Source organism: Tupaia chinensis, unplaced genomic scaffold (genome assembly GCF_000334495.1).
Source record: "Tupaia chinensis unplaced genomic scaffold, TupChi_1.0 Scaffold000089_1, whole genome shotgun sequence".
In the NCBI taxonomy this organism is placed as follows: domain Eukaryota; kingdom Metazoa; phylum Chordata; class Mammalia; order Scandentia; family Tupaiidae; genus Tupaia; species Tupaia belangeri.
This window is the reverse complement of record NW_006159551.1, coordinates 2,845,985-2,869,934: the sequence shown is the minus strand read 5'-3', so window position 1 is coordinate 2,869,934 and position 23,950 is coordinate 2,845,985. Positions and strand designations below refer to the sequence as shown.

Genomic DNA, 23,950 nt, shown 5'->3' with positions numbered 1-23,950 from the left:
CTACTTGTGCAGGATGGTTTTGGCAGGTAGGGGTCTTTTATAATTCCAGACAAATTCTATCATTGTATTTTCTAATGCTGTGAAAACTATCTCTTGTAATTTTATAGGGATTGCCTTAAATATGTAGATTAATTTGGGAAGAATTGCCATTTTGATTACATAGATTCTGCCAATCAAGGAACATGGGCCATGCTTTCACTTTTTTGTGTCCTTTTCAATTTCTTTTTTAATATTTTTCATAGTTCTCCTTACAGAGATCCTTAACTTCTTTGGTTAGTTCAGTTCCTAGGTATCTCATACTTTTTGTAGCTATGGTAATTGAATACTTTCTTCAGTTCTCTCTGTCTGTTTGTTGTTTGTATATAGAAATGTTATAGAATTTTGTAAGTTAATTTTGTATCCTCCCACTTTACTGTATTCATTTCTGTAAACATCTTTAAAAAGGCTCACATAAACCTTTTTAAGGAATGGCATAGGCATGACCTCAACCAAATCATTTTACATAATGAGATTCTTTCTTTTAAAGAAGATAGACATGTCTGTATCAAGCTCTTTGAACATCGCTATTCCCTCTTCCTAGAATAATTTCTCCCATACTTTTGCATGCATTAGTTCCTGACTTCATCCATCTCTTTGCTCAAATATTCCCTCCTTAAAGATGCTTTTCCAAACATCTTATCTAAAGTAATACCCAACACATACTCTTGACACTCTTCCAACTTAATATCTTTATTAATCTGTGGTTTATTGTCTTCAGTTATTTGTATAAATTCCATGAGGACAAAGACTACTTGTTACTGATTACTCAGAACCTCTCACACCAATACTCACTAAATACTTGGTGAACAAAAGGTGAAAACCTCTCATCTTTTTTTGAGTTACATACATGTTTTCTTCAAGAGAAAGATAGAGCTTGTGGTTATACTCTCTGTGCAAGATACTTACACATTTCCATTTACATAGGAAAAGGAAACAAGTGTTGCTGAAAATCAATCAAGTCTTGAGACTGGCCGTGGCATTGTAGTTAAGGTGCTGGACTCACACATGACTGACAATGGTTCAAGTTCTGAATATGGCAGCTTGAAAATCATGCCAGGCACAGATGCACGCAAGCCTAAAATCCCAGGAGAATAGTGGAGGAGTAGGAATCGTGGCGTGGCCATCCCCTCTGTGGGGTGATTTCTCACTTTCCCTCTTACCATCTCTCTCTGTGTTTCTCTGGCAAGCACATATGACCTTTAGAGAAAAAAATTAATCAGTGCAAACACCCTGGCTGCAAAATTGGAGAACCAATCTACCTACACTTCCAGCACTTCTGTGAGCTTCCCCTAGATGAGTCCATATGGTTACATCATTCACATGGTCTGACTCCAGACAAGAAGTTCTTTGAGAGAGAGGTCTGAGTCGTCTCATATTTATATACTTAGTCCAAAGTAGTCTGGAGGAGCATCAGTTTGGAGAATAAAGAAGATGAGGAAGAAGCAGAGTAGCAGTAGACACAATAGAAAGATTTAAAAGAATGGGAAGAAGAAGAAAAGAAATGATAAAAGGGACAGCAGACCCCTCACACCTCTGATCTCCATTTCTCTTATCTCTGTCAGACAGTCTCCTTTTCAGTGCGTCCTCACTTTGTCCAATTTTCTCACCTCTTGTTCTTACTTGAACAAACCTATTCTGGCTTTGGCCTTGCCATTCCTTCCAAATTTTGCCTTCAGAGCCATTGCTTGATGATGTCTAGGTTACAAAATGCAATGATCACTTCTCAAGCCTTATCGTATTTGATGGGCAGTTCATCATCCTCGCTTCCTTGAACTCTTCATTATTTGATCTCTAGGACACCATAATTTCTGTTTGCTTGTTTTCTACTTCTTTACACATTCCTGAGTTGATCTTGCGAGATTCATCACTATTTCTAGACTTCAGAATTTTCTGTTGACTTGGCCCATGGATACCTCTACTGAAGAGCCTGCAGCCCATCTCAAAGTACTGTACTCCACTTACGCTCTCACAGATCTCAGCCCCAGACTTCCATCCTGGGCCTTCCTTTGCATCCACCTGTCTGCTCAGCTTCTCAACTTGGCTATAAGGTAGGCATTTTGAGATTCACAAGTCCAAAATAGGGTTTTCATTTTTCTTCTTTTAGTTTCTTCTTATTTTTTTTTTTTACATTCAATCACTGCACATTTCTACAACATACAAAGTGAATTATCCCAGCATGAATACACTGTATATTAGTCCTGTCTATAATATTACCACACACCCCAGCATCAACAGATGATTTACCATTTTTGTGTTTGTTAAATGTTTTGCTTCTTTTCCCTTGATTTCCCCCCAGCCCACCTCATTTCCCATTGCCCTACTTCCCATCCTCCCATCATTTCCCACAGTCCTTCCACACTGTCTCTAGTATTCACAGTTGCTCTCCATGTTCTTATTTAAATCTTATTATTATTATTCTTTTTTGTTATACACTCAATTGCTATATATCAAAATAGGGGTTTTCAACTCCGACCCCATTCCAAAAAGCTATTCTTCACAATTGAGAATCATTGCCATTCAATTAGTTGACTAATATATATATATGTATATATATGTATATATGTATATATATGCATGTATACTGAGGTATATGTATATATGTATATATATGTATGTATACTGAGTTATACGTGACTTTCCCTCCAAGCCTGTAGCTAAGCAATTAGCAAGCTCTCTCACCACTACCTTGAAGGAATCACTAAGCCCTGTTGCCATCTCTTCTCATTTACCGTGTTTTAAGCCATCTGATTCCTCAGTATAATGTAAGCATTACGAATCAAAGGCCTTTGTCTTTTGGTTCATTGACAGATCCCCAGAACTGTATGGTTATTTGTTTAGTCTCTGTTCACATCACAGAATGTACCAAAAAGATTTGGGTCTACCTTGTTCATCCCTGGCCTTCAGAATAGTGTTTGACACCAGTAGGGGCTCAGTAGATGTTTTGCAAATAAAAGAATGAAAGAAGTAATATGAAAAGATCATTGTGGGACCAGCAGTTAGCATAATGGCTATGTCGCTGGACTCCCATGTAGTCGACCGCGGTTCACATCCCGGACCCAGTGGCTTAAAACTCACGCCGGGCACGTGTGCGTGCGTGCCCAGGATCCCGAGAGGAGAATGAAGGAGAAGGGATTGTGGAGTGGGCATCCCCCCTGGGGGGTGATTTCTCGCTTTCTGTCTCTCTGTCTCTCTCTGTCTGTCTGGCAAGCGCACGCGCCCTATAGCAAAACCTCTCCAAAAAAAAAAAAAAAAGACCATTGTTACTGTTATTAGTATTCACATTAATAGAGTAATATAATCAGTGTACTGATGATTATAACGAGTAATGTTTATAGTTTATTTTCTCTTTGATAGGCACCATGCTAAGCATTTGCATTATTTATGTATCTCCTTTATGATTCAAAAAGAAAAGTCTCTTAAGAAAGGAAATAGTGGGGGCCAGCAGATGGCTTGGTAGTTAAAGGTGCTGGGCTCTCACATGGCTGACCACAGTTCGAGTAACAGAACAGCAGCTTGCTTTCTCACTTTCTGTCTTTTTCTGTTGAACACATGTGTCCTATAGTAAACACATTAAAAAATGACAATAATAAATACAATTAACTAAATAATTCCTTTTTTAAAAAAGCACACCAGCCTATCCTTTAAAAAGAAAAAGGAAATAGTATTATTTCTGTTTTACCAACAAGGATGAGAGTAAGTGATGAGAGTTAGTGATTCATGTAACTTTTATTTATTTATTTACTTTAGAGATTTTTGCTATAGGATGTATGCACTCGCTGGAGACACAGAGAGAGCTACAGAGACAGAAAGTGAGAAATAACCCCCGAGGGATGATGGCCACACAGCAATTCGTTCTCCTCCATTCTCCTCTTGGGATTTGGGGCATATACGCACATGCACCCAACATGAGCTTTAAGCCACTGGGTCCAAGACTCAAACCGCGGTTGATTATGTGGGAGGCCAGTGAGGTAACCATTATGCCATCTGCTGGCTCCGATTCATGCATTTCTAATATCCCAATTCTAACTCTACTCCAACACCTGGCTTACAATTATGCTCCTAACCCAAGAAGAATAGAAATATTCATGTGTTCCACTGATGTTTGAGGAGTGGACAAATACATTGGGCTGTCTGAATAGCCATGACATGCTTTTGCACAGAAATCTATGTTATGACTTTTCTGACAACCCAAGAGAAGAAAGAATGAACATGAGAGAAGGAGACAAGAACCAACAGTGGGTAGATATTCGATGCTGGTTCATCCCCTGGTGGCAGTCTCTGTCCTCCTCCAAAAAGCTAGAATAAAACACACTTTCTCTCACTCACTTTAGGAGGAAATAAAGAGTTAGCATCTTCCTTCTTTCCCAATAAAATGACTCAGGTCATGAATACAGCAAGAGTTGAAAAGCAAGTTGATCTTGAATCTAATATTCCTTCCCTGTACTTTTCACCAGAAACTTAATATTTTATTGTTTCTAATGCTAAGAGAAGAAAAATACTCATTTTTTATTTTGTACATCGATAGAATCAACTTCTTTTTAATTTTCTGATTCAAGTCATATATTATTTTTCTCTGTATTTGGGCTGTCTGAATAGCCATGACATGCTTTTGCACAGAAATCTATGTTATGACTTTTCTGACAACCCAAGAGAAGAAAGAATGAACATGAGAGAAGGAGACAAGAACCAACAGTGGGTAGATATTCAATGCTGGTTCATCCCGTGGCGGCAGTCTCTGTCCTCCTCCAAAAAGCTAGAATAAAACACACTTTCTCTCACTCACTTTAGAAGGAAATAAAGAGTTAGCATCTTCCTTCTTTCCCAATAAAATGACTCAGGTCATGAATACAGCAAGAGTTGAAAAGCAAGTTGATCTTGAATCTAATATTCCTTCCCTGTACTTTTCACCAGAAACTTAAATATTTTATTGTTTCTAATGCTAAGAGAAGAAAAATACTCATTTTTTATTTTGTACATCGATAGAATCAACTTCTTTTTAATTTTCTGATTCAAGTCATATATTATTTTTCTCTGTATTTTAATCTTAATATCTCTCTCTCACACACACACACTAATAAAAAAGAATCTATGAAAATCTACTTCATGTATTGAGTGCATAAAGCAGACCTGTTAATCTATAGGCAGAATTAATTTAAGCTTCAATTTTAAAACATAATTATATTAAATCTTGCTTTAACAAGCTCCAGAGCACTGACAATGAGAAAATCACTAATAGTACAATCTTAAACTTAGTGTTAACACTGCACACATTTCTAATCTGTCATAAGCCTGCGGTTGAAACAATCTTAAGGAATCAGGGACTATTTCTACCAGATTGCTGCAGTTGTTTGTCCCTAATATATCACAGAGATAAGAAGCTCTCTAGAGATGCGAGATTTAGAACAGCATTTGAATAAAAAGGGCAAATGGATTTATAGATTTTAGATGCTCAAATTATACTACAGCAACAAATGTTTATTTAGTATTTAATATTTCCATGGGAGTATGTTATAAACTCTGGCTAGTACTACCTGCACTCGGGGAGATGCCTAATAACATTTAGTTGACCTGCTTCATTTTCCTTCCTTCCTTCCTTCCTTCCTTCCTTCCTTCCTTCCTTCCTTCCTTCCTTCCTTCTTTCTTTCTTTCTAACTGGCGGGCACTTGGGCTCACAGAGAGAGATAAGCAAACACCCCTATGGGAAATGGTCACACTGCAATCCATTCTCCTCCATCTCTTCTTTCTTTTACATATATCCATATGTGCACACCCCCCCCCAGAATATGTACACACACCTGGAATGTTTTATAAGTCACCAGGTCCAGGACTTGAACCATGAGTTTGGCCATGTAGAATCCATCGGCCTTAACCACCAGGCCATGGTGCCTGCCCCATCATCCCCATTTTTCATATCCATTGCTACTCAAAAGGAATTCATATTCTTTCATGCCATAGTGTAACAGAATTAAGTGAATGTGGCTATAGGTATACACACCGATAACAGGAATACAACAGGAGGGTGGAGATGTAAAGAAGGGACTCTACTGGATAAACTTCACAGAATAAAGGTGTTACCAGGCCACTCGGCTTGGGAGTGAATGTTTCAGGCAGAGGAATGCCTTGAGCAGAAGCCCAAATGGGTACGGTGTTTGGTGTTTAGGGAAGGACTGGTCCAGGGAAAATAAAAAACAAAGAAAAGTAACTGAACAGTGAAGCAGAAGCTGAGGCGAAGAGGAGGTGACATACGAAGCAGAATGAAGGGTCTTCAGTCCCCTTTCTCTGTGTGAGCCTACTCACTGCACTTGGCTGTAACAGCGCATTAACTGGCACCTAAACATTTGCATTGCAGCTCTGTATTTTACAGGCTTGGAGCCATTTGTATCTTGGAAAAAGTGGATAAAATACTCCTCTTTCCTACAGCTAGAATTTTCCCCACTGAACAACTAATGGCAAGCTCTATAGAACTAGTTTTAGTAGAAATTCTTCCTGGTGTGGCCTCCCACGCAGTCTTGGAGAAATGTTTTCTTAGACTTTGAAGCAAGGACCACCAGGAGAGTCACTTCCTATCCCAGCATGCAGTAGGCCCCTGTCACTTTCTTAAGGAGTCTCTTCTCTCCTGGGCTTTAACACAGAATGTTTAAGCCACCTTATTAAACCCATGCCCCTGTAGGGAAGAACACAGGAAGAAGACTTGTCTTTGGCCTCTTCTACATTTCAAATAACGTTTGTCATTATATAAAAATAATTTAAAAATAGCCACAGAGTTTTGCTTCAAGGAATTCAGAGATTATGAGGAGAAAAATGAAATAGCAGTTCTTTTTTCAAACTGCTAGTATACAGGAACAAAAGTTATTTTTATCATGTAGAAATGTTTCTCTTGACCCTCTACTATCAGAGAGTGTTCAGACACTGTCCAACTTTCCAGTCATAGTGACAAATAGTCCCTCCTACCTATCTCGTCTATCTTAAGCCATGAGGAAGGGAGAGCTAATTGGCTAACCTGTTTAATAAAATCTGGTTCTTCATGAACCCTGTCACAGACATACAGCTTGGAAAATTGAATTTTCTAGCTGTTTGGAAAGTTAGGGGTTTGGTAAGTCTTCTGCAAGTATATAAACTTGTATCGGTTTCTTTCGAGGATCTTGTTAAAGGAAGTAAATAAGAAAAACAGAAAAACAAATTCTATCTTGTAATGTTCACAGAACTGGTTTGTTTTGTTTTGTTTTGTTTTGTTGTTTTTTATTTTAGGATTTTGCTATAGGGCGTGTGCACTCGCCAGAAAGACAGAGAGAGACAGATGGCCACACCGCAATCCCTTCTCCATTCTCCTCTTGGGATCTTGGGCATGCACACGTGCCCGGCATGAGTTTAAGCCACCGGGTCCCCGGTCGACCACGTGGGAGTTCAGCGACATAGCTATTATGCTAACTGCTGGTCCCTCACAGAACTGTTTTAAGTAGAACATTTTATATCACTGTTAATTCTTCCTTTTCCTCTAAATACGCATCACGGGAATAGAAAAGAGAACCTAGTGCACTACAACGTCTTGCACATGAATCATTCCCTTCCTACTACTTACTCATTGACTACTGAGATCCAGTGCGTTTTTCTTTTGAGAGATGTTTTACTATTGGGCGTGTGCACTCCCCAGAGAGACAGAGAGAAGATGACAGAGTGAGAAGTTATCCCCCAGGGAGGATGGCCATGTCATAATTCTTTCTCCTCCATTCTCCTGTTGGGATTTTGGACATGCACACACATGTGCCTGACATGAGTTTCAAAACCCCAGGTCTGGGATTTGAACCACAGTTAGTCACATGAAAGTTCAGTTCCTTAACCACTACAACCACTTGCTGACTCCCTGAGATCCAGTGCGTATCCTGGGATGTTGACAACTATTTCTGGACTTGGTCAAACAACTGCTTCGTATTTCTCTAGCCACAGGATGACCACATGACCAGCGGCAGATGCTGGGCTGTCTCTCACTAGAGTCTGATTTGGGGCACAGAATTCAAAGTATAAAGGCAGTGGGAGCTGAAGACAGAGCTCACCATTCTCTACAACCTAGAGCACAGGAGGAGCATCTTCTTCTGTCTCTTCCAACCGTGGTTGTCTAGTCTTTCTTCCAATTCTTTGAGATGCCTCACAAACTTGATATAGATATATACACACACATATATTTAAAATTTGCTTAAGTAACCAAAGTTGTTCTCCTATACTACTCTTCTTCTTGCTTTAATTTTTAAAATTTACTCCACATTTTTTAATTGACTTAAATTGCCACAAAATGCCAAACAAGCAAAACGAACAACAATAACACAAAACACGCTGATAAAAGCAACTTCCGAAATAACTGGGAATTCTATGCATGGTAACAGTTCTGTTTTTCTAGTACTTAAGACAAGGTTAGGACATAAAAGTGTTTGTATTCACTATTTCACTGCAAACTAATTCATGCATTTCACTCTGAGGAGGCTGACTTCAAGGCTGAAGTTGGTTTTTGGACACACAGCTGTAATCAATCTTTTATGTTTTCACATGATAGATTTTGAGATGAGTTCTCCCTATACAGAGAGTGGAAGAAGCCGAGTACCAAATAATGATTATCAGCCAAAAGCCAGCCAAACTGAGAAGCAAGCAGCTCAGTGGAAGCGTCTTAGAGTATTGATCTGGGTGCTACCGAAGGCCATCACTTTCATAAGAACGCAGTTATCTAAGGCTGAGTCAATTAGTTCAGACAAAATAAGCGTCATCCAAATCTTATCCAGCCAGGATGAGGAAATAAAAACTTTATTTTTTCAATAATAGTCAGGGAGCACCTTGGAAAATATTGTAATCTTAAGGAAGAAAAAAGTGTGAAGACGTGTATTGCCAATAGCCCACATCCGGGACAGTCCTCCACCCCATGGCCAGTTCGTCCTTATCAACCCACGCTCCTGACTCTACTCCAGCTGTCCTTTGTGCTTCACCACTAATGCTTAGCCTGCAGTCGGCATCTTCTGTCTGCTCTTTCACTGTCTTTTTCAAGAAGAGATTTTAGTTAGACATTTATAAATATTTGTGTTACATTACTTTGTGGCTTAGTGCCATATGTTGATGTAGACAACCATGGAGAATAATAATGAAAAACGTTGAAGTTGGTTCGGTCCCCTTCTTTAAAGAAGTAATAACTTGGTGAATGTATGGTTTTTTGAACAAAACGTGCTTGTGCTAGATTTGGTTATGCCTCAGTTATCCTTAAAAATGCAGTGGGACTCTAGGACATGAACTGGTACGAATCTTAAAGCAGGATGCCATCTGTGAGTCTAATGCAAACCATTCTAAACTCTTCTTCCATCTTTCAGAGAAAAAAAAAATTTTGTTTTTGTTTACTTGTTTTAGTTTTTGCTATAGAGCATATGTGCTTGCCAGAAAGACAGACGGAGAGGGAAATCACTCCTCAGGGGATATGGCCATACTTGAATCCCTTCTCTTCCAATCTCCTCTTGGGATTTTGGACACATACACATACCCAGCATGATTTTCAAGCCACTGGGTCCAGGACTTGAACCACAGAATCAGCTGTGTGGGATATAGTGCCTTAACCACACCACCAGTTGGCCCCATTGTATTCCTATCTTAATTACTCATTAGTCATTGAATAATGTACCCATGAGAACAGACTGATAAGAAAACTTGTACTCGTAATTCAAAAGCATGCAGGGTGGAACATGTACTAAATGTATTACCATTCTAGAAAGTGAACACCCATAATCCTCATATGGAATTAAGGATTATTTCCATTTTGAAAAAAAAAAAAAAAAGGAAAAAAATCACAAGTATGTATAATTTCTGCACCTACCAGCATTAAGAGACAGAAAAAACATACTTCTGTACAATTATTCACAACTCATTTTGATTTCTGTGGTCATTATTCTGAAAACATCACCTTTCTCAACAGAATGTATCGTCATTTTTGATGAGTACACCTGGTATGTGACTGTTCATGTATACGTTGTTGATTTTTAAAATATAACTAATCCCCAAATAATCACTAACACTTCAGAGAGAATCAATCTTCTTTATATAGGGATATTACTAATAAATATTATTTTAAAAAGAATTATTTAATTTTATTTATTATTAGTATTATTGTTATTATTCTATTAACTACAGAGAAAGAGAAAGCAAGCCACCAGGTCTGGGGACTCGAATTGCAGTCAGCCATTGGGAGTCCAGCATCCAGTCACACTATCTGCAAGTCCCAATATATGTGGTTTTATTATTGATCCCTCCTAATATAGTTTTCTCTAAAGTAAGACTTGTTTCATCATGATAACTTGACTTTAATATTTTCCCTTGTATGCAAAATCTTACATTGAAATATACACAATAGTTCCTCCAAGGAACATCCTGATACCACTGCTTGTAGAGTGCAATGGAACCTGAGAAACACCCATCTAAATGGGAGCTTGCCTGACTATTTATGCCAAACCTAAAATATTAATAGCAATAGGATAATACTCTCTTACAGTTACTGGCAGTATTTTTTTTAAATAGAATTGTTTATTTTAATTTCATTTTTTCATTCACTTATTTTAATTTGACCAGAGAGAGAAAGGGAAAGTAAGAAAGCAATCCACCAGGTCCAGGACTTGAACCATAGTCAGCCCTGTGGGAGTGTCCAACATCTTAACCACCATGCCACCTACTGGTTCCCTGGCAATTTGTTTTAAGTTTATGCTAAGTACGTCATCCAGTCAAAAGAATAACAAGTGATGTGAATACAGTAATGGGGAACAGACAGTTCTGGAGCTCCACAAGGTGAGAGTATTTCAGCCCGCCAATGCCATTGTGTCTAGGATGGCTGTGATTACTACCAAGGGTCTTGATCATCTGCCTTCCTTCACTGTGTGAGCACCTAATGCAACTGATATGGGGCTTTACAGAACTTCCCATAATCTCTTGAAAGATTTTGCCTCCGGGATCCATTCACCAAATTAAAGGGAAACATCTCCTCGAGTAAGTCTCAAAAAGGCACATTTCCGCTCATCAGGTTGTTCAAAATAAAAATAAATAAATTTTAAAAAGTGTTCAAGTCCAGTAAACAGATATTTTGCAAGCAGCCAATGTTTGTTGGCCTACTTTTCAGTTACTCATTTGACTAATTCCAGTGCCCACCTCCTTGCCTCTGTTTTAATGACCGTTGTGTTTTTTCTGTGTGTGTTCAGATCCCCTCCCCTTTACGTGCCTGTTCTTGCAGGGTGAAATACGGAGAAGCCCATGGCACAGGTAGCCAGAAAGAACATTTTTTTTTTTACACTGTGAGTATCCAACTTCTGGTAAAAGCACTGAAATTACATTGGGAAATATCTCTTCCTCATTGTGTGTAGCCTTAGAGGGACTCAAAAATCAATGTGTCCTACTTTTCTACAACCCAAACATAGGCGAGTGCTTCACTTACTCTGATGAGATACTGAAATGTGAGCATTGTGACACGGGAGGGCACGGTGATTGCAATGGATTTCAATAATGGCACCGGAAGTCATCTTTACTATGAGATTATATAAATGCACACACACACACACACACACACACACACTTTCATATATTTCCTATTAAAAGTATATCTCTTATTGACATTTATAAAAACCTCTAAGATTCAAACCTGGGAATATCTTTCTTACATTTTTGAAAAACTGGAAAGTTTCACCTTGGAGACTGAATACATTATTACATAGCAACAGACCAAACCTTTGGCTTCTCAAGTTTATTGGTTATAATGATATTAGTAGAAAAGCATGGTTATTTTCCAAAGCAAGGTATCACAGAACAAAAATGTACTTCCTTGACTACCCAACTGAAAACTCCATTGTGCAATAGAGTTCTTTTTTTTTTCTTTTTTCTTTTTCTTTTCTTTTTTTTTTTTAAGAGAGATTTTTTTGCTATAGGGCAGGTCTGCTCATCAGGGAGATATTGAGACAGAGAGAAAGAAAGTGAGAAATCACCCCCATCATGCCTCCCCTGCCAGGGGAGATGGGTCATGCTGCAATCCCTTCTCCTCCATTCTCCTCCTGGGGTTTTTGGCATGCATGCACACATGCCCAGTATGAGTTTTAAGCCATCAGGGCCAGGACTCAAACCACGGCCAACTACGTGGGAGTCTAGAGACGTAACCATTATGCCAACTGCTAGTCCCAGCAACAGAGTTCTTAAAAATAAATAAGATTATTAACATCTACCCCTCTAATTTTAGACAAGCTATGTTCCTTTCCATGACATCTTTACTCTATACCGGGATCCCATGTTTTTTTCTCTCCTTAGCACACGTATCACCTGGTGGTCATTTCCAAGTAGGTCAGTAGAGAAGTTTACTCTACTAATCTTTTCATGCCCCACCCCTCCATGCTTCTCAGGTACAGCGAAGGTAGGTGGGAGAGATGAGGAAGAATTGCTATCATCTGTTGCTTCATGTAGCAAAAGCACTGCAACATCTATTTCTGGTCCTACACCAACAATGACAGTCTATCTAGGAGGAACTCATCCTTTGCAATGAGAATGATAGGCATCTGAGAACTATCTGAACCAAGAGAGAGAAATTCTCTCAGCACATAGCTGATGATTTTTTTTTATTTTTGGAGAGGTTTTTGCTATAAGGAGTGTGCAATCGCTAGAAAGACAGAGAGAGACAGAGAGACAAAGCGAGAAATCATCCCCCAGGGGGGATGGCCACGCCGCAATCCCTTCTCCTCCATTATCCTCTCAGGATCTTGGGCACACACGCACACACGCCTGGTGTGAGTTTAAGCCACCAGGTCCAGGACTTGAACCATGGTCGACTACATGGGAGTTCAGCAAAATAGCCATTACGGTAACTGCTGGTCCCTGTGATTTTTATTTATTTTTTAACACAGAGAAGCAATATGCTGGTTTCTAGTGAGTTATTTGAAGAGTTAGGACCACAACCTGAGGCTCTTGGCTCAAGAGCCAGAACATTTTTTAGAATGTTTAGTATGTTGCTTAAAAGAATTTAACATTGTGTTAATTTAGGAGTCATACAAATTTTCAAAGCATGATTTTTTCTTAATAATTTGAAAATAGAAACTACCTAACAACTTTATTCTGTGTTTTTAGCATCCTTATTTCTTCCATAATGTCATCCACAGTGCCTTTCAGGTCAGCTTTGTCTGACTAACTCCTACTTATCTCAGGGCTTAGGCAAGTAATTACCTTCTTTGGGGCTTAGACAAATATCTACCTTCTTCCAGAATACCCCATTGTAACATGTCCCAGCCAGATTGTGTTCACTGTTCTCTATCTACACTTCTACTCTTTGAAAGCCGTGATTTGTTTGTTTTTCTGTTGTGGTTTCTGCTATAATTATCATTTATCGTTGTTATTCTAGAACAGTACCTGTCACAAAGTACTCAGGTGTAAATTGCATGAGCCTGTCGCCAGATGTGTTGTCCCATTTTTTCTTCCATAAAATCAATTTAGTATAGCAGATTAATAGTCACTAAAACATTAGAATTCGAAAACTTGCCAACAGTTTCACTAGACCAGTAGAGCCTCAGGGTCATCACCACTCATATCATTAATATCATTAAGATATTATTTTAAAATTCAATATACACTTATTGAACCTAGTCTATGCTGTGCACTACCCAAGGTATAGTGTTGAAAGTCAAATACACCACACCTCCTGTCCTCAAAAAGCTTATTTTCTAATAGATAAGATAACAAGGCATAAGAGACACCACTAATTATATTAATGAGTGTTGGGGCAAAGAACAGAAGTCAAGCAAGTCTAGATGAAGCAGGAAAATGATTTAAATTCTATTGGATAATTCACAGAATCATAGGGAAGGGCAGGGAATCAAAATTGGAAAATGAGCAGAAATGAAAAGTGGTAGGCTGTCAGAATTAAAATTAGCCAATCAATCAATCAATCAATCAAGCAGGCAAACAAATAAGCCATGGAAACAACTCTGCTGGGCACTAGGGCTGCGGTTCCTCCTGGGAAGGGACGGTGGAGACTGAGCTATGCAGCCAACTGATGTTGGACTTCCCACCTACCAGGGAGAGTGAATACTGCTGCTACTGCTGATGAGATGGGTTTTCCACTGCCCCTGCTTTTTTCGCATGTCTGTATCTTGATTTGATTATGATGGGTATGTTTAATTAGTCAAGACTGAGTTACATAGTTGTGACCTACCTTTAAAGGGGTTGGGAACATATTGAATAGCTGGGGATTTTTAGCTCTGCAGTGGTATACACACATCAAAATGTGTGCAATTGATCATTCTCCATGAATTTTTTAATGGAAATTAACTTAAAAATACTGTGCTATGCTGGGCACCTGTGCATGCATGTCCAAGACGTCGAGAGAATGGAGGAGAAGGGATTGCAGGGTGGTCAACCCCCCAAGGAGTAATTTCTCACTTTCTCTCTCTGTCTGGACAGTGAGTGCACGCGCCCTTTAGCAAAATAAATAAATAAATAAATAAAAATAAAATAAAATTGCTGTGTTGTTAGAAAGATAAATGTATGGCCAGCTGGCGGTGCTCTGGTTAAGGCAAGTGGATCCCACATGGCCAACTGCAAAGTTCAAGTCCCCAACTGAGCTTGTAAAACATGTCTGGTGTGTGTGTGTGTGTGTGTGTGTGTGTGTGTGTGTGAGCATGCCCACGATTAACTCAAAAAGGAGACCAGCAGATGGCGTAATGACTGCATTGCTGGACTCCCATATAGTCCACCACGGTTCAAGTCCTGGACCAGTGGCTTAAACTCACACTATTTACATGTGTGTGTGTGTGTGCCCAAGATTGCAAAAGAATGGAGGAGAAGGAATTGTGGTGTGGCCATCACTCCGAGGGGTGATTTCTCGCTTTCTGTCTCTCTGTCTTTCTGGTGAGAACACACGCCCTATTGCAAAAACCTCCCCCCACCAAAGAAAAAAAAATGAAAAGGAGAGAGAAATGGAGGAGAAGGGATTACAGTATGACCAAGCCTGGAGAGGGGGTTGTTTTCTCTCTTTCCTCTGTTTCTCTCCAGCAAGTGCACATGCTCTAAAAAAAAAAAAAAAAAAAAAATTTAAAGGTATATATCACAGTCCAAAATAGGACTACAGAGAAAGATTGAGAACAAAACAGGACTATGGAGACAGCAAGAATAAGACACAGCTTTCTCCAAGATGTTGTATATTGAAAAAATAAATTTGAGTTAGCTGGCAGTCTAGGCAGAAAGCAGAACATTTGCAAAGGTACAGAATATCCTGATACACACAGAAGGTTGAAAGTGGTCAGAGTGCATATATGGGGACCTGAGGTGGGAACTATAAGGGATCATTGTAGGAGTGAGATTGGAGATTAAAGCAGTCACCAGGTAATGAAGGAGTTCAAAATCCATGTTAAATACCTGTTTTGTTGTTGTTGTTGTTTATTGTAGGGGGTTGATTATTCTACAGAGCTTGTGTACTTGCTGGAGAGACAGAGAAAGACAGAGACACAGAAAGCAAGAAAACAACCCTCAGGGGACATGGCCACAGCACAATCCCTCCTGCATTCTCCTGTACGGATTTTGGAGAGAAAGACAGAGACACAGAAAGCAAGAAAACAACCCTCAGGGGACATGGCCACAGCACAATCCCTCCTTCTGCATTCTCCTGTATGGATTTTGGGCCCACACGTACATACACCTGGTGTGAGTTTCAAGTCGTTGGGTTCCATAGTTTAACCACAATTGACCACATGGAAGTCCAGAGCCTTACCCACTACACCATCTGCTGGCCCCTTTGTTCAACATCTTTTAATCCTCAGCAGCATGAGAAGGCAGGAATGGAAACTGAAATGACTGTGTTTTCGAAAGATTAGCTCCGTAAGTGAATGGGTACTATAGGGAGGGGTTATTTTGGAAGACTGGAAAACTGTGGCTGTAAACCAACGTGAATAAAACGCACCCTAGAACTTAGATCATTGTACTGATGATGAGAAAAAGGATGTCAAGAAATTGAGCATGAGTTAACATCTAAAATGCTGTGTGAGTCACTGAGGATCTGAAACCAAATTAAATACAATATGTCTCCTGAAGGAACTTACAGTTGGGTTTTAAACACACCTACTGACAAAAGAAATGCTAAGAGTTCTGTGAGTCTGTGTGTTAAAATTTAAGTCCTTAACTGTTTGGTATCTATAATAAAACTAGTAGCACTGAACATCTTATAAGAATAATAATCCGTCTTGTTATTAAAATGTGTCAGAACTTTCCATATACACCAAGATACAGGTAGAAACAAAAAAAAAAAAGAAAATTCTCAAAATCATCAAGGGTGGTAATTGGTAATTGTAACCCTCTTGCACCATCGTGCAACTCATTCCTTGAATGGCAGTGAGGCGAGGGAAGAATGGTTTTAATGCAGGCTGAGAGCAACTGTAATAAACAAATCTAGCATTTACTTTCTTATTGCCTCCAAGCAAAATAACATCTGGTAAATGCTTCCTCTTTATGCCTTCTTTTTTCTAAAAGGTAAAGGTGGAAAAATGAATCATCATTTCTTCTCTCTTTCCCATAAGAAATAATGTCTTTTATGTTTATTCGTTTTAGTTTGCTACAGATCATGTGGACTTTAAGGAGAGTGGCAGAAAGAGAGGGGAAAGTGATAAAGCACCCCCTGTGGAGATGGCTACACCCCAATTCCCCCTCCTCCATTTTTCCCTCAGGATTTTGGGCATGAACATACATGAGCCTGCCATGTTTTCAAGTTACTGAGTCCAGGATTTGAACTGCACAGTCAGCAGGTGGGATCCACCTGCCTTAACCTCCATACCACCTGCTCGCCAAATGACTGTCTTTCATAAATTAAGAATTATGCTAGAAGATAGGGACCCAAGACCATGGTCTTGCTGTCATAGAGTTTTCAGTAAACAGGGGAAGACCAGCAATTAGCAAGGGACACAATGACATAGAATGCTGCATCTGTGACTGCAGGAGGCATGCAATACTGTAAAAACCCCTAAGAAACAGATCCGACTAGCTAAAAAAACTGAAGACTGAATAACTGTTCATAATAATCAGTTAGGGGCCAGCAGGTGGTGTGGTGGTTAAGGGCACTGAATTTTCACATGGCCAAGCATGGTTCAAGTCCCAGACCTGGTGGCTTGCTTTCTCACTTTCCCTTTCTCTCTCTCTCTGGTCAAATTGAAAAATAATACCAGTAGAATGAATAAATAATTCTTTAAAAAAATAACAGTCAGTTAAGACTTCGTCTCATTATTCCAGGAAAGAATAGTCTCGGCCAAGGTAAAGAAAGTATCGATTACAAAGAAGTGCTAGAATTTATTTGAATAAAGGTAATTATAAGACTGATCAACATAACTGTATTACATAATTGCCATGAAAGACTAAAAGAGGGTAGTTCAAATGTTCCTTTAGGTTTTGAACAGCTGACATGTGGGCTGAGACCACGGCAGGAACACATCCTGACATACTGCCACACTGTAAAGCAGGTAACATGGACGTCTCCTGGGAATTACCCAGAGAGGAGAATGGAGAAGAGATTGTGGTGTGGCCATCCCACCCTGGGGGGTAGAGATTTCTCACTTTTCCTGTCTCCAGCTTTCTCTGTCTCTCCAACAAGCACACATACCCTACAGAAAAAAAAAATGACAAAAGAAAACTCTCTCCAAAAATATTAGAAATTAAAAAAAGTAATCTTGGCCTTAGGACTTCAGTATAAAATAAATTTTGGAACTAAATCATTTTAAAAGGGGGAGAGGAAGCCATTTACAAAAGACAATCACAATCTTCAAAGTCAAACTTTTAGAAAAAAATGGAAATCCTTCTAGACTCTACCAGCAAGCAGTACCTAGAAACAGCATCATTGAACCTATACTTATTCTCTCTCTAACTCTCTCCCTCTCTCTCTCTTTCTCACACACACACACACACACACACACACACGACAAGGCAAATGACTCACTTCTGATTGGTCTTACACTTTTTATGTGATGAAAGCATATTAATAAGAATAGTAATTCAGCTTCTAAAATGAAAAGCCTTATGACTACAACTAAAGGCTGATAAAGGGGGACTACTGATGTCTTAAATTTCTATCAAATGGCACCAGGAAAAACTAGATCAAACTCACCATTGATTTTTTTTTTTATATAAAACACAGTCTTGTGAAGAATCAGAGCAAACATTTATCTTGATTCTAAGGAAAGAAAAGTTGTCCTTTACTATGTAACTAATACGATTTTGACCTCATGAATGCTGCAAACTTTGCAACAGATTGGGTAGTGTCCTTTTTTCCTTTATCCAGTATGAATTTCAGTATTGAATTTGAGAACCACTTGTATCAATTATGTAGTGCAAAATGGCATCTGAACTTTATCTTAGCTTTGTGTTTCTATCTTACCCATATTATCTATTCATCTTGTCTTATGTATTTGCTGGTATTCTGATGTTTTAGATATTTTTCTCTAAGTCAGCCTCCAGCCTTAATTTTGATCAAAGCAGTATTCAAAGAAATGAAAAAAGAAATAAAAACAAAGTCATCAAAAGTGATTAGGTATCTCTTTGGGAATTTATAAAGTCAATTGTTAATGAATACTATAAATCACAGCACGCCACAAGGCCAGAGTTAAGATTTCTTTCTTAATCAGAAAGTTCCTAACTGAATTACACTAGAAATGCTTCCCTTAGGAACACAGCAGCTGGGGCCACAACAGCGAATGAGACACATGATTTCTTCCCCAAATCTTGCAGATATGCTAGAATAAAAACAAACACAAAATCCCCAAACAAGAAATTATATTAACAAGTACTTTGGGAAAGACGCTACCTAGAAACACCAAGTAAAGCCAACAGAATAAAAGAAGTCTGTGTATGAGTGTGTATATGTGTGTGTGTGTGTGTGTGTGTGTATTTGTGTGTGTAGACCTAGAAATGGCATTTAGAATGAGCCTTGTCAATGATCAGGAGATAGCCAGTCAACAGTGTTAGGAGTAAGAATATTTCAGTCAGAAGAAAAAGGGTAAGAATGACCAAGATCTCCAGTGCATTTCTAAAATTACAGTTAACAATGATGGTGAAAGAGAAACGTGGAACTTACACACAAGCCCTGGCTTCATTTTTCAGCTCTTGTGTGCAGACATGTCATCTATGTCCTGAAGCGTCACGTGTCTGAGTATATCTGTAGTCTTACAGTCAAATACTTAAAACCATTTCTTCCCTTATGAAGCAGATCTCCATGCCTAATGCCTTGCTTATTTATTTGTTTCTACAGTCAGTTAACTGTCTGGCCAGTAACCATCTGAATTGGATGAGAAATAAAAAAAAAAAAAAAAAAAAAAAAACAACAACAAAAAGAACTAAAGACCTGATTTTACCCTAAGAACCATACAGGAATTTCCGAGCATGCACATTTTATATATATTTAGTAAATCCAATATACCCATATGGGGAAATGTGGATATTGATTGTCACGATTCCTAAGTGTGAGAATTTTATTTCATTTTTCAAACTCTGTCCAATGGAAGACAGCTGGCCAAACATTGAAGCTCATAAGTTCCAATTTGAGCTAAATAAACAAACATAAAAGAATCTGTCCCAAATATTATAAAGTAGAACCATCTTCTTCAATATGATCTCCAGTTTGAAAGAGTATTTCTCTAAAAACGTTCTATCGCCTGGATAATGCATTTAACTTTGTTTTGTTTACGTCATTTGGAGTTATTTCTGTTCTTCAAAGTAGCACCTAAATTGGGTTCATGTAATTCTAAATGATTCTCCCTATTTAGGAGAAGGGCAGAAAGGTAGAGATTTTGCAGAGAGGCACATCTGGCCATGTTTTCCCAGGTTTCCACAGACAGGCTAGAATACACCAGCTTACCTATTTTGCAGAAGTAAGATATCAACTTAATACATATTTTCTTCTCTTCGCTGCTTCTGCTAGTACTTAAGAGACATCAGTTTCACATCTTACAAAGTGCTATCAATGAAGACTTTACAAGAGCATTTCAGAGGACTTGGGGGAATGTGAGAGTGGGGACCAGGTAAGTACCTATAATGTTTATTAACCTCAGAAGAGAGCCCTACGAACCACAGATGTTTGAAGAGAGTCAACTCGATCATTGCAAGGTCTTCCTACCTGCCTCTTTGGAAATCTGCGTGAAGGATTCCACACCTTTTTCTCCATAACTTCCTTCGGATGCGAGAGTAGACACGTAATTCCAGCCTAGCGCCTTTACAATGTCTACCATGGCCTGGGCTTGGAAGGAATCGGGTGGGACCACGCGAGAGAAGAAGTCATAGCGCCGGTCGTCACTGAGCTCGGGAGCCGTCGACGCGTAACTAATCTGAGGGATCTGAAAAGACAAGAAAGCACCACGTGAGAGCACACCGTCAGGGGGTGAGAGACTCATTTCAGTCACGACCACTTACTCACAAGACAGGGCTGGGGCTGAAAAGGGATGTGAGTTCTGCCAAACGCCACCGTGTCATTTTAGACCACCGACATGCTGTCATCTGCGTCTTAGTGACACAAAAGTTTAGCTTTTGTACCTGGTTCTTTTATGTATTTCCTCTCGGGAAAAGGGAAGGAGGATGGTGTGGGAATGACAAAGTCAGGGTTCTGCGTGAGTAGGGGAAAGGATTCAGAACCATTGTACCAAATATTGTATCTTATATGTTCCTTCTTATAAACGAAAGAAAGAAAGAAAGAAAGAAAGAAAGAAAGAAAGAAAGAAAGAAAGAAAGAAAGAAAAGAAAGAAAGAAAGAAAGAAAAAAAGAAAAGAAAAGAAAAGAAAAGAAAAGAAAAGAAAAGAAAAGAAAAGAAAAGAAAAGAAAAGAAAAGAAAAGAAAAGAAAAGAAAAGAAAAGAAAAGAAAAGAAAAGAAAAGAAAAGAACGAACAAAAGAACGAAAGAAAGGAGAGGAGAGGCGAGGCGAGACGAGGCGAGGAGAGGCGAGGAAAGGAGAGGAGAGTAAAGGAAAGGAAGAAGGAAAGAAGGAAGGACAGAAAGACGCAACAGCCTAACTGGGATGTGTGGCGAGACTGGTTTAGTTGCCGAAGCCAGTGAACATGGATGAATATCATTAGCTGTGTAAACACTCATTGGTTTCTGGTGAACTGCAAGGAAATATCCAAGTGAGCTGTATATGTTATCTAATGTATTCTTTTTTTTTTTTAATTTTGCTTTTTTCTTTTCTAGGTTCTAATATATTCATCAAAGGAACAAGTAGCTGAGTAATACCCTTAGTCTCAGGTGAGGGGGTGCCCTACCCCAAGGCCTTCGCCACAGTGGTCCTTGCACCCTGAAGCATGGTCCTCAAAACTTTCTAAATTCTCGTTTTGGCTCTAGGACAGAGTTAAGAGTGCTGTCTGAGTGGAGCCTGAATCTTAAATCTTTTCTCTTTAGAGCACTCTTTGACCTTCCACCTCACATGGCAGGGTTAGACAGGCCAACAAGCTCCAGAAATTGTGCCTATGGGAATCATCCCAAGGCCACAGTCAGTTCCTGAACAACAATCAAATTACTTCCCTTAGGCAGTGTAATGTTTTTTCTTAGGCTCATGTGAGGGCTATCTGAGTATTCCACTGATTTTAGTAAATCAAATTCCATACATTGAAAGAGCTGCAAAAATCTTCTAAAGGTTTTATTTGCATCACCTTACATAACCCTCACCAAATATTCTATACTCTACTACTGTTATAAACTTGCTTACAAAAAAGGACCTGGAGCCTTGGAAGCAGCATAGGTAACAAAGTCATAAAATAGAGATCACCACTCAAACCTGAAACTGCCCAGTGCCTTCATGCAAACCTCCAATTATGATGTTCGCTGAGCTACTACTAAAACATTTTAATAGTAAGGATAAAACTTGGAAGGCCCGTAGGTTGCTTGAGTCCAAGCTGACTTGTGCCCACAGCACTGATGACATAGCCACTGAAAGTTATTTTACTGGTTACTCTCAGATCGTTGTTCAAACATTTCATTTAATTGCCCTGGTAAAGCTTAAACAAATTTTTTTAAAAGAGATTTTTTGCTATGGGGTACATGTACTCACTGGAGAGACAGAGAGACAGAGACAGAGAGACAGAACGCTAGAAAGCACCCCTTCAGGGAGGAAGCCATCCCACAATCCCTTCTTCCTCTAAACTCCTCTGGGATTTTGGGCATGCATGCACATGTATCCGACATAAGTTTGAAGCCACTGAGTCTGGGCCTTTAACCGTAACCATTAAACCAATTGCTGGTCCCAAACAAATAATTTAATAGAATGCATTATCTATTTGTCCTGTATAGTTTGAAGGCTATACATTTTAGATAAAGAAAATATAAACTGAATAAAGGTTTTGGGCAAAAATGAAACAAAATAAAGGGAAGGATGGAGTAAAGAGAAAGAATGTTTTCCCTCCGAGAAGTAAAAAGAGAAGCTGCCAAGCATGTCACTACATTTCCATACATTTCAGCTGGTGGGAATGTAAAACCTTCATGCTGCTGCACAGTTGCCTTCCCTGCCAAAATCCCTTCCCACCATCGAGAGGGTGCTAACAAAGACACATGCAGCCCTCTTTCTGAATTTGCATTGATGCAACTGCTGTAAAACCACAGCATGGTGAAATGTGCCGAAGCAAATGCATTTTCTAAACTGTGCCCCAATGTTTAGTAATGAAAATCGTGGTGAAACACATTTCTTTTCTCATTACCATACAGCTTTTGCAAACAATTGCTATCTATGGTCTATCCCTTCCAGTGTAAATAAGAAATATCTCCTGCCTGAAAACCCGCATTTCCCTTTAGGATCAGGCGCCTGTCTTCCAACCATTGATACTTATTTTGATGCTCTGCATAAAATGGGGCTAGAATAAAGAATGAAAGACTAAATGGATTTCATTTCTGTGATAAAAAGATTGCTTTTTAGGGATATCCCTTCTAGCATTAAGCGTCGAAGGACTGGGAGAATTTATGTAACCTATGAAATTGGATGATACATATTTCCTTAGCTATCATGCTACATGCTTTGCTATTTGTGTTGAAATTCATATTTAAGCCTATAGAGGAAATATTTTGAGGTGTACGCTGTAACTGCTACGTAGGGCTAATGAAATGGTATTAGTCAACTTTAGTAATCAACTTCCACACTCCCCTTGATTACCTAGTTAAATTTCCTCTTTCTGCTGTTGAAAATCCTCCTTTCTTGCCAGTCTTCTATGGAAAAGGAGAATTGATCTTTATTTTCTTTTTCTTTTTTTATAGTACTATCATATGGGCAGGAGATATATTAGTGGTATACAAGATTCTCAGGTTAACACAAAATTCCACACACACACAAAAAATTTTTTAGAGAGATTTTCGCTATAGGGTGCATGCACTTGTCAGCGAGACACAGAGAAACAGAAAGGAATAAATCACTTCCTAGGGAGAATGACTGTGCTGCAATACCTTCTTCTCCATTCTCTCCTCAGGATCTTGGGCACACACGCACGTGCACCCAGCATGAGTTTCAGGTCTCTAGTTCCAGGACCCGAACTGTCAACTACAAGGGAGTCCAGCAAAGTAACTATTACGCCATCTATTGGTCTCAGAATTCCATAATATTTTAAGGTCATGAAAGCATTGGCAAAGAAAGTCCTTTGATACTGTCCTCTATAGTTTACGTAACTGGTCTGTGGATTTCAATATTATGCGCTATTCTCAACTCAAAAGACTTAGTTTGCTTTTCCCGGCAAATGAACACCAAAGAAGCACTGATCAAAAATGTTATGGTTATGATCTTTTGAAAAAAAAGAAGTTAGTGGAATAATACTTTAGCTATGTAAGACTAGATATCCAATCTATTCTTAGGCCTTCTTTCTCTAATTTAGAAAACTATTGGGGGAACCAGCAGATGGCATACATCGCTGGTCTCCCACACAGTTGATCACGGTT

General features: G+C 39.0%; 1 protein-coding gene across 1 annotated transcript in view; it reads right to left on the bottom strand.

Moving 5' to 3' along the window:
- The window catches only part of GRM7 (glutamate metabotropic receptor 7), a 1,001,339-nt gene that overhangs the window by 653,719 nt on the left and 323,670 nt on the right, over positions 1-23,950 (bottom strand). Inside the window, exon 2 of the mRNA XM_027769777.1 lies at positions 20,168-20,384. Within this exon, the coding sequence (XP_027625578.1) occupies positions 20,168-20,384 (217 nt within the window). The remainder of the gene's footprint in view (positions 1-20,167; positions 20,385-23,950) is intronic.